General features: G+C 44.2%; 1 protein-coding gene across 1 annotated transcript in view; it reads right to left on the bottom strand.

The window, feature by feature from the left end:
• The window catches only part of LOC126176293 (sialin-like), a 78,270-nt gene that overhangs the window by 20,974 nt on the left and 43,313 nt on the right, over positions 1-13,983 (bottom strand). The window contains exons 6-7 of the mRNA XM_049923444.1: positions 9,472-9,624; positions 2,846-2,978 (exon numbers count right to left, since the gene is read on the bottom strand). Coding sequence (XP_049779401.1) covers positions 2,846-2,978; positions 9,472-9,624 — 286 coding nt within the window. The remainder of the gene's footprint in view (positions 1-2,845; positions 2,979-9,471; positions 9,625-13,983) is intronic.

Consider the following 13,983-nt stretch of genomic DNA (forward strand, 5'->3'; position numbering starts at 1 on the left):
AAGTCACCAGGAGGAGCGGCCTCTACACCAAGAGAATAAAAGCGACGCGCCGCCTAGCCTAGCCTCGGCTGCACTAGAAGAGCTGCAGTGATATTAACAACAGCAGTGACTTAGGAACTTGTGTGATTAGCTTGTATGGAAATTGTATCTATTAAAGGACTTTGATTATTTGCATGTCGCCAAATGCTTGCGACCCATCATGTAGCAACGAAAAGTTAAGAATTGTCAGTTCAATTACTATAATAAACTCCATTACTATGGTCTGCTTGTATGTTGTCTAGCTATCCGAAAAAACAGCTTCCTAGGCACCCTATAAGAGACGAGTGGGCAGGGTCTCACATCATCAAATTGAGTCCCTGTCTGAAATTGACAGTATTTTTTTTTAGAAAGGAAAACAATGTATTATACGAATTATTTGAAGATGTTGAAGCAATTTCAGTACAGCAGTTTCAGTACAGCAGTTGCCTAGCCTTTAGCAAAAACATAAACGATGTTTGCAGGGAGCACGTACGTCCGTGGCTCTATCATGAGCACGTTTTATGTTGGTAGATCTGTGAAAACATAGGGTGACCAGACGTCCGGATTAGTCCGTACATGTCCTCCTTTTTAGCTCTTTGTCCGGGGTCCGGGCGGATTTTTACAGTGTCCGGCTTTTCTCGCAAAGTTGAGCGTAATACAGTTAAATTTACAATTCGTCCCGTTCTATTGCTCTTTTCTTAAATACTGTATTGGCACAGCTTTCCTGATAAACACGCACGAAGGCGGTGTTAGTAGGTGGCACCAGAATCGTCGATGTTATCGTTGATCGACCTATAAGCGAATGCAAATATTAATTACTTAAAATTTTCGTTTCGTATCTTCGCTTTGTATTGGGTTGGCTTCCTGTGGTGCACGTGTGATTTGTGAGTGTAATTTTTAACCGAGTGAGTTACGTAAAATAATTGGCTATGCCTAAACGAAAGTGTACATTTTCTGATGTCCTTTCCTGCAAATATCCGGCTTTCAAGAAAGGGAGAAATGAATTTGAAGCGGAATGTAAGATATGTGGAGCTGGAACGTACGTCTCAGTGGCTAATAAAGGTAAGAAATAACTAGACAGATTAACCGTCAGCTGATGGGTGGTATCCTCATCTGCAGTTGAGTCGTTTGATGTGTCCTCTTTTTTCTTCCTTTGTCCTCCTTTTTGAAGCTGTTTGTCCTCCTTTTTAAACAATTGCATCTGGTCACCCTATGAAAACAGCAGATACGAAAGATGGCTTCTCTTAATATTTTTTTTTTTGACAAGGGAGTCGAATGACTTTGACAGTATTTTGTTTGTGTTTCTAATGAATGTACCAAAATAAATAAACTAAACAGAAGAAATATGTTTCGTAGAATTTTACGATTCCAGCAGCGTGGCGTTAACTTTTTGCCTCGTTGTTTCGGCTGACAACCAGGCAGTTCTCTTCAGGTGAATTTTACGACTGCATGTTCAAGAAAATTTCGGGCTTTCTGCCGGTTGTCTTTCGATACATACCATGATATTTCAGCTGGGCACCTGCCAGTCATCCTCAAGTGAGCCATCGAAGAATTTAAAAATTCGCTTACGACCGGAGGTTACTAGCATGCGTCGCTTTATTGACATCAGTCATAAAGTTCACCTGGAGGCGGTTGGTTGGTGGTCTGTCGCAGTATCAAAGCTAGATGTCTATGTCATCTGGCTGAAGTCACAAAATCTCCTGGAATTCCCAACGCTCCGGAAAAACTTTAAGAAACACAAAAAAATTGAAAATAACCTTACGCTTTATTGCTTCGACGTCGTCATTTGGAGGAAATCATATTTGCGAGTTAATATGCGGTTCTAATGGGTTTTTATCGAAATGCGCTTACATAAGTTTAAAATAGGATAGAAAATCCTGACAATAAGAGATAAAGAAGAAAATATGGATTTAGGTATGACGAAACACAGTAACAAGCAAATCGACAACGACGACAATATTAATACAGTGGGGAAGATCGTTGAGCTATGAAAAGCGTGCAACAGACGTACTGCAGTTTGAGCAAAGTTTGGTTTCATTCAGATGACGTAGCGTACAGAGAACATGGAAAGTGGGTAATGACCAATGCAGTGTTCAAGGGATGTATCAGGTTGGCACAGAAATTAACAAGGGGAAGAGCGTTCAAGTATTATGGACACGGCAGTTCAGGAGCTCTGAACATTGAGACATTTTTTAACTCATGTTGAGGGTGAACTACAATAGGGACCCAATAACACAAAAATGAATGGAATGATAACCTTTATAATAGACCAGTTAAAAAGTAGTTAATAATACCAGTAAAACACAATGAAGAAGGGTCACCTATTGTTGAAAAATACGCCGTGTTCGATGAGGCAGGGGTAAAGAAGACAAAAAAAGGCCTCTAATGTATAGCCAGGTAACCTTAAGTTATCTTTTAAGATAGAGCCAGATAAGGCGTAAAATCAGTTCAAAGAAGTTAAGAAATCATCTAGAAGAAAAGATGCAAATGAATTGTTTAAGCTGTCGAAGAGGTTATGGAAGAAAGGAGTAGAAGAGGAATTAGGAATGATGTGAGAACAAGAGTAAATGGGGTTCCATGATACAGATAGCTTGAAATGAATTCTAAGTGGGGTCAGAATGGATCACCGGAGAAAAAGATATATTTATGAAGTCTTCCTCGGGAGGAACAGAAAATGTGACATTATTAGAAACGAGGTACACGGACAAGTGTAGGTAAACAAATTGCAAAATGAAAGAGTAAAGTCGTTAGAGACAAGCAGTTGGTAAGGCCAGAATAGAACTTCACAACAACATTTTTGATTGAAGGAAATATTCTTTTCACTCACTGATTCCATTGAAGATGCGGTAGCCGTTCATCTTGGAGACAATCTTGTTGCTGATCAGGTAGTCGAGTATCCAACTGAAAACGACGCTGGCGGAGCCGCCCATTATGTAGGGGATCGCGGACAGGGCGGCGTTCTGCAAAGCAACAAAACATCCAAATACTATCAGCTGATGAACTTGCGTATTTTAGCCGCCACAACCATGTACTTAACGTTCCGAGAACCATCCGCTTATGTCTGCATTTAATAGAAAGAGTCGGCCAACCGCGTAACCATTAAATGCGGAGAAACATACCAAGAAAGTGAATAAACTGTGTGGCTACCTATACGAAACATAGTGTACTATAGATTAGCCTTTATCTGTAGCATAGGGTGTTCCCTCAAACACTAAACACAATCAGTAACATGAAACCATGCTTCCAATGTAGGCTACTTCTGTACATCAAGTGCTACATAATTTCTCTAAGTTTATTCTTGGGAATAATACTTTCGCATAGTAAGTCATGGATGGAGTTTCAACTTATAGTGTCATCAGCATGCAAAAAGAAAATCTTCCGCACTGCATTAGATACCAAACAGTGAAAATAATGAAGAGGAAGTTAATTTGTAATATTTTACTACCATCTTTTTTTGTGACATATGATTTGAGGCATAAAGTGCAGTAACTTTTATTGAACGTGGTGATAATGAGCCACACTATCTGCCTTCAGATCGTGGGCAATGGACCAGGTTATGCTGAATACATCTATTGTTTCTCCTGAGAGGAAATTAATGAGCCTCACAAAGTATTTTCTAACATTTATTGTCTTTAGTATAAAATGTATTTCCAACAAATTTGCATAGCTTCATTGACGGTTCGTATTAAAGACAATATATTTTATTTCATAGCAGGAAGAGACTGTCTTTTAACATAGGGGTTTTATCAAATTCATCTCAACTAAAATTTCAACATTTCAGCAGTGTCATGGCATTAGTTATGATATACAAACAATTTGTTTGCACCAATGCGGTCCCACAAATTCCATGACGCTAAGACCATAGATAACGGACTGAAACAACGAATAATTAAAGGGAATCTTCCCAATTTCTAAGGCAATACAGACTGCGTTTTTGATGTCAATAGCTACTGTGGTCAAAATTCTAATACTTCTTACTGAAAAGCATGAATCTCGTAGAAAGCAGCACTAACCGACTCACAAGGGCGTGGCCCAATCTGACATATTGTCCTCAAGTACATCTCGAAAATTTTTTACACAGGCAGAATATACCGAAGGTAACACAATGCCAAAATTTTAGCTGCTAAGATAAATCGCTGGAAATTGCCAAATTCGTAGCTCGCCAGGAGGATTGAGGAATGTACACTGCTACCATAGTTGTAGCAGACAGAGCATGCTCAACAAGGCAGCCGCATAGCCTTGGTTGTCGGCTCATTGGTAAACTATGCGATCGTAATTTGTAAACAGAATTTCAGATTTCGTTAGTTTCTATGTCACATTTGTTCTCAGTTACTATTCATCATAATTCACAACTAATTTAAATTGTAGTAGTTAGCAGTTCCTTTGCGGTATCGCTATGTGTTAAGAATGGAGACAAAACCATCAGTTTCCTTTGTGCTTTTTTCGTATAAGCTTGCTAATAGCATTTGTCATTGTGAAGGTTCCAGAGTTTCACAGTAATGTGAAATCCATCAATGTTCTAAACTTTGGAAAAATGAAATATGAAGAATATGGTACGCAATCAAATTTCTCCTGAAGACCTACACGTGTTATTTAGTAGCTAATTTCTTGACAATTCTGTCTAATTGTTTCGACATTTCGTTCGAAATTGCGTAAACGATAGGAAAAACAGGAAGTAATTCTAACAATTCCGTGAATTACAGTTCGAATGATGATTGTTGTGCTAATTAAAGTCCAGAACAAAAATACAGCACCTTTCAAGCTCAAAGAAAAACTATATTTTAACAGATTTTAGTGACAAAGGGTAAAAATTTTTGGTTAAACGAAGCAGAGAGAAAGCACATAAAGTTAAGTAGTGTGCAAGGCTAGTTTCATTTCGTAAAATCTGTACGTGGTTTTTACAAATGGAGGAAACATTATAAAGTATAAAATATTGCGACAAAATGAAATTCGCAAAAGTATGACAGAAAAACTATTCGAAATAATTAGAACTGCTCATGAGACTCAGTGCACTTACCGAGGGAAATCTATGAGATTGTGCGCTCTGGTTACACAGAACAAGGAAATTAAATGGAAAAGGAAGTCGCAAAATTACCTAGTTTTTTTAAGTAAATGTGTAGGGATGTCATAAACAGGTAATTCTATATAGGAATTCGTAGCGCTCATGAAGATGAAGCTTCTTGTTACTCCTTAAAATGCTGTGAATGAAAGCAGTTAGTAAGATTTCATGCAAGATCTAAGTGCAAACCGCACTTTATCGTTTCGAGCGAAAAAAAAAAAAGAATCACCTGTGCAGTTGTTTCGGTGGATTAATGTTTCCAAGATTTATATCTGTCTTCACGAACCTCAAGGCACATTAGGACTAAAAATTTTAAACGAAGAACTTTTTAGTTGCTAAAATCTTGTAATCGAAGTAGCAAAATCTAGAAAAATGGAGAATAATTTTGAATATTACAGCGAAAACGTTTTCATATAGTTGCAGAAATTGATTCATTGCTTTTGTTGGCCTCTTGGCCAGAACAAAACATCTCTCACTTTAGGAGGACGGCGAAAAGACTGTTAATGTTATTCGGATTCCACCCGGAACTAATTGTGTGATTCAGCCTTTCGGTAAAGAAATATTTCCACAGTATTTTTTAAAAAAACTATCGGGCAAATATAAATTCTGATAATATTGCTAAACGTCAGTCATTTGTGCATTGTCAGTTTGCATCACCACGTTTAACGAAATTGATCAAGTATGCCTGGTACGCAGCACTCACTACATGCAGAATGTCCTCGGCCATTTCTTACTCCATCTCAATGCTGTCTAAATATAACTAACAATTATTGTAAAATGCCTGAAAGCATTAATGTTGATTTTATCAGATGTGCCTGATGTAAGGAACGCATTTGTTTTCGTCATTCAATAGACACTTCATAGGCTATTTTTGTGACGACTTCAGGAAACAAACAAGGAACTGTTTCATTGTTAGTAAAATACACATTATTCATAAGTTGTCATTAAAACATGCTACAGGAATTGTCATAAAATATTTCCTGTCAACAAATTAAAGTCCCGATAGATGAAAGTCGTCTGTAAATGTAACGTCACACACCGCCTTGATTTTCTAGTCAGTTATGTAACAATGACATCAGCAGCAGCTTAGTTGTCTATATGAATCGCAAGTTATTCAAAAAAAAAATTAATGATTTGAAACATTTTTGGTGTGGTTTAAGTGCTTAAACTTCGCGTGTCTGAACTTCGGACTTCCCGCTATGGGACGCTACGTCTGCTTACTCGCTGACTTGCGCGCCGGACGGGTAGGGCTGTACGAACCGCTGTTACAAGCGGTTCTTCTTGCGGCAGAAATCAGTAACTTAGACATTTTTTAGAAAAATACTTGCAGTACGCCTTAGCAGCTTAAGTTCTGGCAATGCATTTCTTTGGGTGTATTCTTCCTGTGAGAAAAATTTCAGAGTAGGTTTCGACACGTCGGATTGTACCATTCCTTGTCAGAGCCACTATGGCTTCTCCGTACTTTGCGAGCTTCACAGATGCTCTCCCGTCCCAGCGACTATGAATACAGCCGACAGCGAGATATCACCACAGATGGTGCTATTTAAATGGCCTCGAACTCTGATAACTGTCTTCCTGATTGAGTCACCTGAGTATTTTTCAGAGATCGACTCAAATCTTCATCTACCGCTGATTCTCTACTGCAAGAACGGTAACCGCGATATGTGCGACGTACAGTCTCAGCTGTTACGAATGGTCAGTGAGGTAGCACGGTTATTTGAATTAGAAGCTTAACAACGTGAGAGAAACGGCACAATTTCCCATCTTCAACCTACATTCAGAAGGGTAGGATTAGTGGCTGAATCATTGCAGAAATTCGTCTGTATGCTCTGATTGTTCTGAAAATTGTAACATTCCGGCCTTTGTTTCCATTTTGACTAGTCTATGACTTGTTGTGATTCCCTTAACCAGTCCTCTCGTTAGTTGCTGGTGTTCTTGTCTCCAAATCTGGCTATCTTATATGGGTACTACGATGGATTTTGGCCCCACGTGCCTGGATATGACGACTCTCGGATTGCCACACTTTCTAATAAAGACAATCGTGCGTTTCACTGGAAACCCACCTATCTGGGGAGGTATGGGAGGCGGAGTAGGGGAGTATTTGTCTGTCTGTGACATGCTCAAACTGCGCTGCGAGAAGGTCCCTTGGTTGATATCGTATGCTAGTAGCAACTGGATGTGTGAGTTCGCTGCATTACGCCACACTAGGTCGACTCACTGGAGGACCGTTCGTGGCAGCAACTTAAACAGAGTGACGCCGAGATACTCTGTTGGCTTCTACATAAGGGAGTAAAGGGGAGATCCGGCACTTTCTCCATCAATTATTGTACGTACTGATGCGAGTGCCCAACGTGGTGTCGAGATAACGCGTAGTTTTGCTCCTTCACATTGTTTTTCCATGACCCTGCACAGACTGTAGTTTGTCCAAGACGTACAGAAGAATGATAGCAATAGTGGCCTTCTTTCTACGTTGAAACCAGACGCCACTTCAGTGTCCATGTCGTTATGCGATCAACTGCCTTATTGGTGACAGTCAATCTGCAGGATGTTAATGCTCCAACAGAAGACAGCCGTGTCGTCTACATATAGTGCGAGCTACATTCAGTCTACAATTGCCACTGTGGCTGTGGAAAGAGTGTAGTAGAGGATTGGCCCCAGCATTGAACCTTGCGGCACACCACAACTGATATTGAAGTCTGCAGAGAGCTCACGTGGAACGTTTTTCTTGGAGGCATGTATCAAGCAGACTGACGTGAGACGCAGGGTTCCCACGATTAATACAGATTGAGGAGGAAGCTGCCATTTCACACGATTTTGAAAGAAAGGGCTATGTCCAGGAAGTCGAATCCTGAGAAAATGGTTCAAATGGCTCTGAGCACTATGGGACTTAACTGCTGAGGTCATCAGTCCCCTAGAACTTAGAACTACTTAAACCTAACTAACCTAAGGACATCACACACATCCATGCGAGAGGCAGGATTCGAACCTGCGACTGTAAAGGTCGCGCGGTTCCAGACTGTAGTGTTTAGAACCGCTCGGTCACCCCAGCTGTCGAATCCTGAGAATTCAAGGTGCTCCATTGCATCCATCGCCTTCTACATATCCGCAGAAGTTTATTGGTTGTGGAGTTGCTGCGCTGACACTCTACTACCTGGAATAATGTACAGAGCGAAGTGGCGCAGTGATTAGCACAGTGGACTCGCATTCGGGAAGACGATGGTTCAAACCCGCGGCCGGCCATCCTGATTTAGATTTTCCGTGATTTTCCGAAATCGCTTCAGGCAAATTCCTGGACGGTTCCTTTCAAAGAGCACGGCCAACTTCCTTCCCCATGCTTCCCTAATCCGATGGGACCGGTGACCTCGCTGTTTGGTCCCCTCCTCCAAATCAACCAAGCAACCTGGAATAATGTATTGCACTTGCATGTGCCCCAACAGTCTCTACATGAAAAGCCTCTCAAATAGTTTTGAGATCACCAGCAGTAATTGTTCGACAATTCCTTGGAAGGCGCAAATAGTTGTTCACCTTTGGTGGGGCCACTATAGCGGCAGGTCTCCCTGCCACTGGATAGTGACCTGTACAGAGTGCTCCACTGAAAAGAGCTATAGTGTAGGTGGTTTCGCTGGGAGACAGCTACTTTATATGTTGCTATTCACTTCCTGGAGCTTATCTATCATTAAGGGAGCGAAGCCGATGATCCATGTCATCAAGAATGACTGTGTCCATCAGGTCGCCTATAGCCTGTACAGGCAACGCTGAAGCGGCTCCTCGACCACTAGTAAGTGAGCTTATTTCGCGGAAAGCGTAAATTTTTGGCGAAGACGTGTTGGCCTAGCCATATGGCTCCTCTTAAAATATCCACCTTGAAGCGATGGTATCTTAAGGCGTCGACGGAGAACAGCCTTCATCGTCTGCCAGGATGCATTTTCTTCTAGTCGGAGCATGGAAGTCTCGACATCCCGCTCCTTAGCTAAAAAAATGTCGTGTGACTAGGGCCTCCCGTCATGTAGCCCACTCGCCAGGTGCAAGTCTTTCGATTTGACGCGACTTCGGCAACTTGCGCGTCGATGGGGATGAAATGATGATGATTAGAACAACACAGCACCCTGTTTCTGAGCGGAGAAAATCACCAACCCAGCCAGGAATAGATCCCGGGCCCCTTAGGATTGACATTCTGTCGCGCTGACCAGCGCGGACGATCCTTAGCTAACTGACAAAGATTTAAATTTCTACCAGTAAAAATTTAGCATAGTCTTACACTAACTGAGGAAACGTTCTTTGTAAACTAAAAGAGATTTAAGACTAATGTGTAGACACAGAGCATGTGTGCTTGTGTGTGTGTGTGTGTGTGTGTGTGTGTGTGTGTGTGTATTTGAGAGAGTGGGCTGACTTACACTGGAGATGTTGAAATGCAGGATGTTGGCCAGATAGGTAGGCCCGCATGTGAGCAGCGCGAAGAATGTCCACCCAATGCCGAAGTGCATAGAGGCGCACCCCCATAGACCGGGCGTAGACAGCAGCTTCTTCCAGGGGATGGGTAGCTTCCTCTGTAAACATGGCACCATACTTAGTGACTCCGCTATGATAGATGACTTACTCTCTCACACTTTACTGCTGCTCAAATGTGGTAAGAAAGCCAGGAAGTTTATTTGGTTTGGTTTCAACGAAAAGTCTGAAATTACAAGCAAAACACAAATACTGAGGTAACGCAGCAAGAAGAATTTCAGCAGCCTCCTGGAATGCCTCCCATATTTCACACGCGTGTAGCCCAAGCAGCCAATAGTTGTTTTTGGCGTGATAAATGTTGTAAATCATGTACAGATTACATCTCATCGGCTTTATTATAACTGTTGAATTTTAACAGCTCTTCAGTATGTAATGATATATCTTACAGATGCATTCTAAATCTGCACAGGGACTGCGCTACTGCGCATGAACGTAATCGATCAGCTGCACAAAGTGCCAATGTCAAGCTAATAATTATTTCAAAAGGTTTCACTTGAATGTTAATTATTCTTTTATTCATTTTTGCTGCTTTAGTGACTACTCTTTCTTTGAAACGAAAGTGCTATACCAAATTCATCATAGACAGTCGTTAGTACTTTGGAGATTGAATGGTCAAACTCACTCGCTTTGAAGACTTTCTACATGCGAAAGAGTTCTCTTCGTGGGACCACTGGAATGCGATTCAGCTAAAATACACATGTAAAAAGTAAAAAAGTTATATGTAAATTGCGATGGATTCATTTGATCAGCTGAGTTAGGCGGACTTCGTCGAGAGGTCTAAAGGGAAACTCCAAATGGTTCAAATGGTTCAAATGGCTCTAAGCACTATGGGACTTAACATCTGAGGTCATCAGTCCCATAGACTTAGAACTACCTAAACCTAACTAACCTACGAACATCACACACATCCATGCCCGAGGCAGGATTCGAACCTGCGACCGTAGCAGCAGCGCGGTTCCAGACTGAAGCACCTAGAACCGCATGGCCACAGCGGTCGGCGGAAACTCCGAGAAAGACATCGTTCGTCATGTGGAGATTTCTTTCAAAGTGGTAATAATCTGTTCCTCACAGAATATTCTATGAAAGTATTACTCTCTACTAAATGTGTTTGCTTATTTTACACAAATCACAGTGGTGAGGTCAGAGATAAGAATCAAGCAAATAGACTTTACCTCACATAACCGTGAGACAAGTGTGAATGAGGACTACTCGCAGCCGGCCGTTGTGGCCGAGCAGTGCTAGGCGCTTCAGTCTGGAACCGTGCGGCCGCTTCGGTCGCAGGTTCGAATCCTGCCTCGGGCATGGATGTGTGTGATGTCCTTAGGTTAGATATATTTAATTAGTTCTAAGTTCTAGTGGACTGATGACCTCAGAAGTTGAGTCCCATGGTGCTCAGAGCCATTTGAACCATTTTGACTATTCGCAGCAGGTGTATGGTATGTGTCTGAGGAGAAGGGGGTGGGGGATCGTGTGAGATAGCACGTGAATTCATAATTATCAGCAGCACTCCACTGCTGGACGAATGTCTTCTCTAGACGTTCACAACCATTAGGGGCTTCGCATTCCTCCGGCACGTCTTCTAGTACCATCTACCCACCTTCCATTCTGTCCTCGTGAAATGCGAAATGCGAAAAAAAAGATGTAAGCCCGACACTTCGTCTGAAGACGGCGAGCAGGATACAAGTCGAATTGTTACGACAGTGCAACCACACGACTGCACCACTCGGCTAAAATCCGAGAAGACTTCATCAGTGTAATTCGTCGAGAAAGTCTTCATTCCCATTATATTCAATGTCAGCAGCAGAACGATGATGATTATGGTATGATCCATTATTACGCATACCTCCTTCATTTTCCCAGCTTAGGGAACTTCAAAGAGCATCTGAAAAGTTCAGTATACGGCCTCAGGAAATGAAGGAAACGGGAGTTTCAAACAAAATAGCTACACTGGCATTGAAAGTAATCACCATGGGTACAACATTCTTCTGACACCTGTTGTAAAGCTGTTGGAAACTGCCAGTAAATGCATCTTGTGTAGTCGCTCGAAGCGCTGTGGTCACGCATTGTTGGATATCCGCAATGACTGTGTTTTCAACTTTCTCGCACAAACGCGAGGTGACTGTTCGTCAACACGCTCCTTATTCTACAGATTTGCTGTCGGCAGACTTGTTTTTGTTTCCGCGCTTTACGTTAGTCCTTAAATTACTACGTTTCGCAGCTTTGCGCATGAGCACGGTGTTTTGAGTGATTCCACAACAAAATATTTGCTGACAGTTCCCAACAGCCAACAGGGTACAGAAGAGGAGCCAGAGGAGGCGAAGAAGGTGGCATACCTGCCATATGCTGGACCTATTTCTGCAAAGATCGGCAGAATTCTTTCAAAATAAGATATAAAGAATATCTTCTGTCCACCCACCAAAATTGGGACAATGCTAGGGAGTGTGAATGACGACCTGGGACTACGTAAACCAGGCCTTCACAGCATCCCGTGCCAGTGTGGAAAGCCATACATCGGCCAGACAACCAGGAGAGTGGATGTCAGGTGCGAAGAACACCAGAGGCACACAAGATTCGGACAGGCAACAAAATCAGCCATAGCGGAGCACAGTCTGGAGCTCGGTCACTCAATGGATTACAGCAACACCAAAATTGTGACACAGACGCCAAGATTTTGGGACAGTGTCATACAGGAGGCCATCGAGGTCAAGGTCACAGACAACCTAATAAACCGAGTTAGCGGTTACCAGCTCAGCTTGGCGTGGAGTCCAGCTCTGGAGCTTACTAGGGCCCAACGAAAGGAACCAAGAAACTCCTCAAGGAGGAGGAGGAGATTAGTGATAAACGTCCCGTCGACAACGAGGTCATTAGAGACTGAGCGCAAACTCGAGTGAGGGAAGGATGTGGAAGGAAATCGGCCGTGCCCTTTCAAAGGAACCATTCCGGCATTTGCCTGAAGCGATTTAGGGAAATCACGGAAAACCTAAATCAGGATGGCCGAAGACGGGATTGAACCGTCGTCCTCCCGAATGCGGGAACTCCTCAAGAAGTAGTGATACCGCAGGAGCAGCGCCAGACGGGAGCGGACCGCGAACGCAACTCCCGGGCCTCTGACAGCCGCCACGACCACAGATGATGGACGAGCAGGGCGCGGACGACCGTCGGACCACCAGGGAAGTGCAAAAACCTCAGGAGCAACGTCAGAAGGGCGTGGACCGTGAACGGAGCGCCCAACGCGGGACGGGCCTCAAAGAGCTGGTACGACCACAGATGACGACAAAATCGGGCGCGGACGTCCCATGGAGCACCAGAGAAGAGGCAACACCTAACAAGCAGCTCCAAGAGAGCGCGGAGGGCGTACGGAGCACCCTACGCGAGACGGGCCTCAGACAGCTGCCACAACAACAGATGGTGGACGACGCGCGCGCGGACGTCCGACGGAGCACCAGAGAAGAGACAACACCTAACAAGCAAAGGCAGACGAGCGTGGACAGCGTGCGGAGCGCCCTACGCGAGATGGGCATCAGACAGCTGCCACGACAGCAGATGGTGGACGACGCGGGCGAGGACGTCCGATGGAGCACCAGAGAAGAGACAACTCCTAACAAGCAGCGGCAGGCGAGCGTGGACCGCATGCAGAGCACCCTACGCGAGACGGGCCTCAGACAGCAGCCACAACAGCAGATGGTGGACGACGCGGGCGCGGACGTCCGACGGATTACCAGAGAAGAGACAACATATAACAAGCACCGGCAGGCGAGCGCGGAATGCGTACGGAGAGCCCTACGCGAGACGGGCCTCAGACAGCTGCCACACCAGCAGATGATGGACGACGCGGACGCGGACATGCGACGGAGCACCAGAGAAGAGACAACATATAACAAGCACCGGCAGGCGAGCGTGGACCGCGTGCAGAGCGCCCTACGCAAGACGGGCCTCAGACAGTTGCCACAACAGCAGATGGTGGACGACGTGGGCGCGGACGTCCGACGGAGCACCAGAGAAGTTACAATACATAACAAGCAATGGCAGGCGAGCGTGGATAGTGTGCAGGGCGCCCTACGCGAGATGGGACTCAGACAGCTGCCACAACAGCAGATGGTGGACGACGCGGGCGCGGACTTGCGACGGATTACCAGAGAAGAGACAACACCTAACAAGCAGCGGCACGCGAGCGTTGAACGCGTACGGAGCCCCCTACGCGAGACGGGCCTCAGACAGCTGCCACAACAGCAGATGGTGGACAACGTGGGCGCGGACGTGCGACGGAGCACCAGAGAAGAGACAACATATAACAAGCACCGGCAGGCGAGCGTGGACCACGTGCAGAGCGCCCTACGCAAGACGGGCCTCAGACAGCTGCCACAACAGCAGATGGTGGACGACGCGGGCGCGGACGTGCG

This window comes from Schistocerca cancellata, chromosome 3 (genome assembly GCF_023864275.1).
Source record: "Schistocerca cancellata isolate TAMUIC-IGC-003103 chromosome 3, iqSchCanc2.1, whole genome shotgun sequence".
Taxonomy (NCBI): Eukaryota; Metazoa; Arthropoda; class Insecta; order Orthoptera; family Acrididae; genus Schistocerca; species Schistocerca cancellata.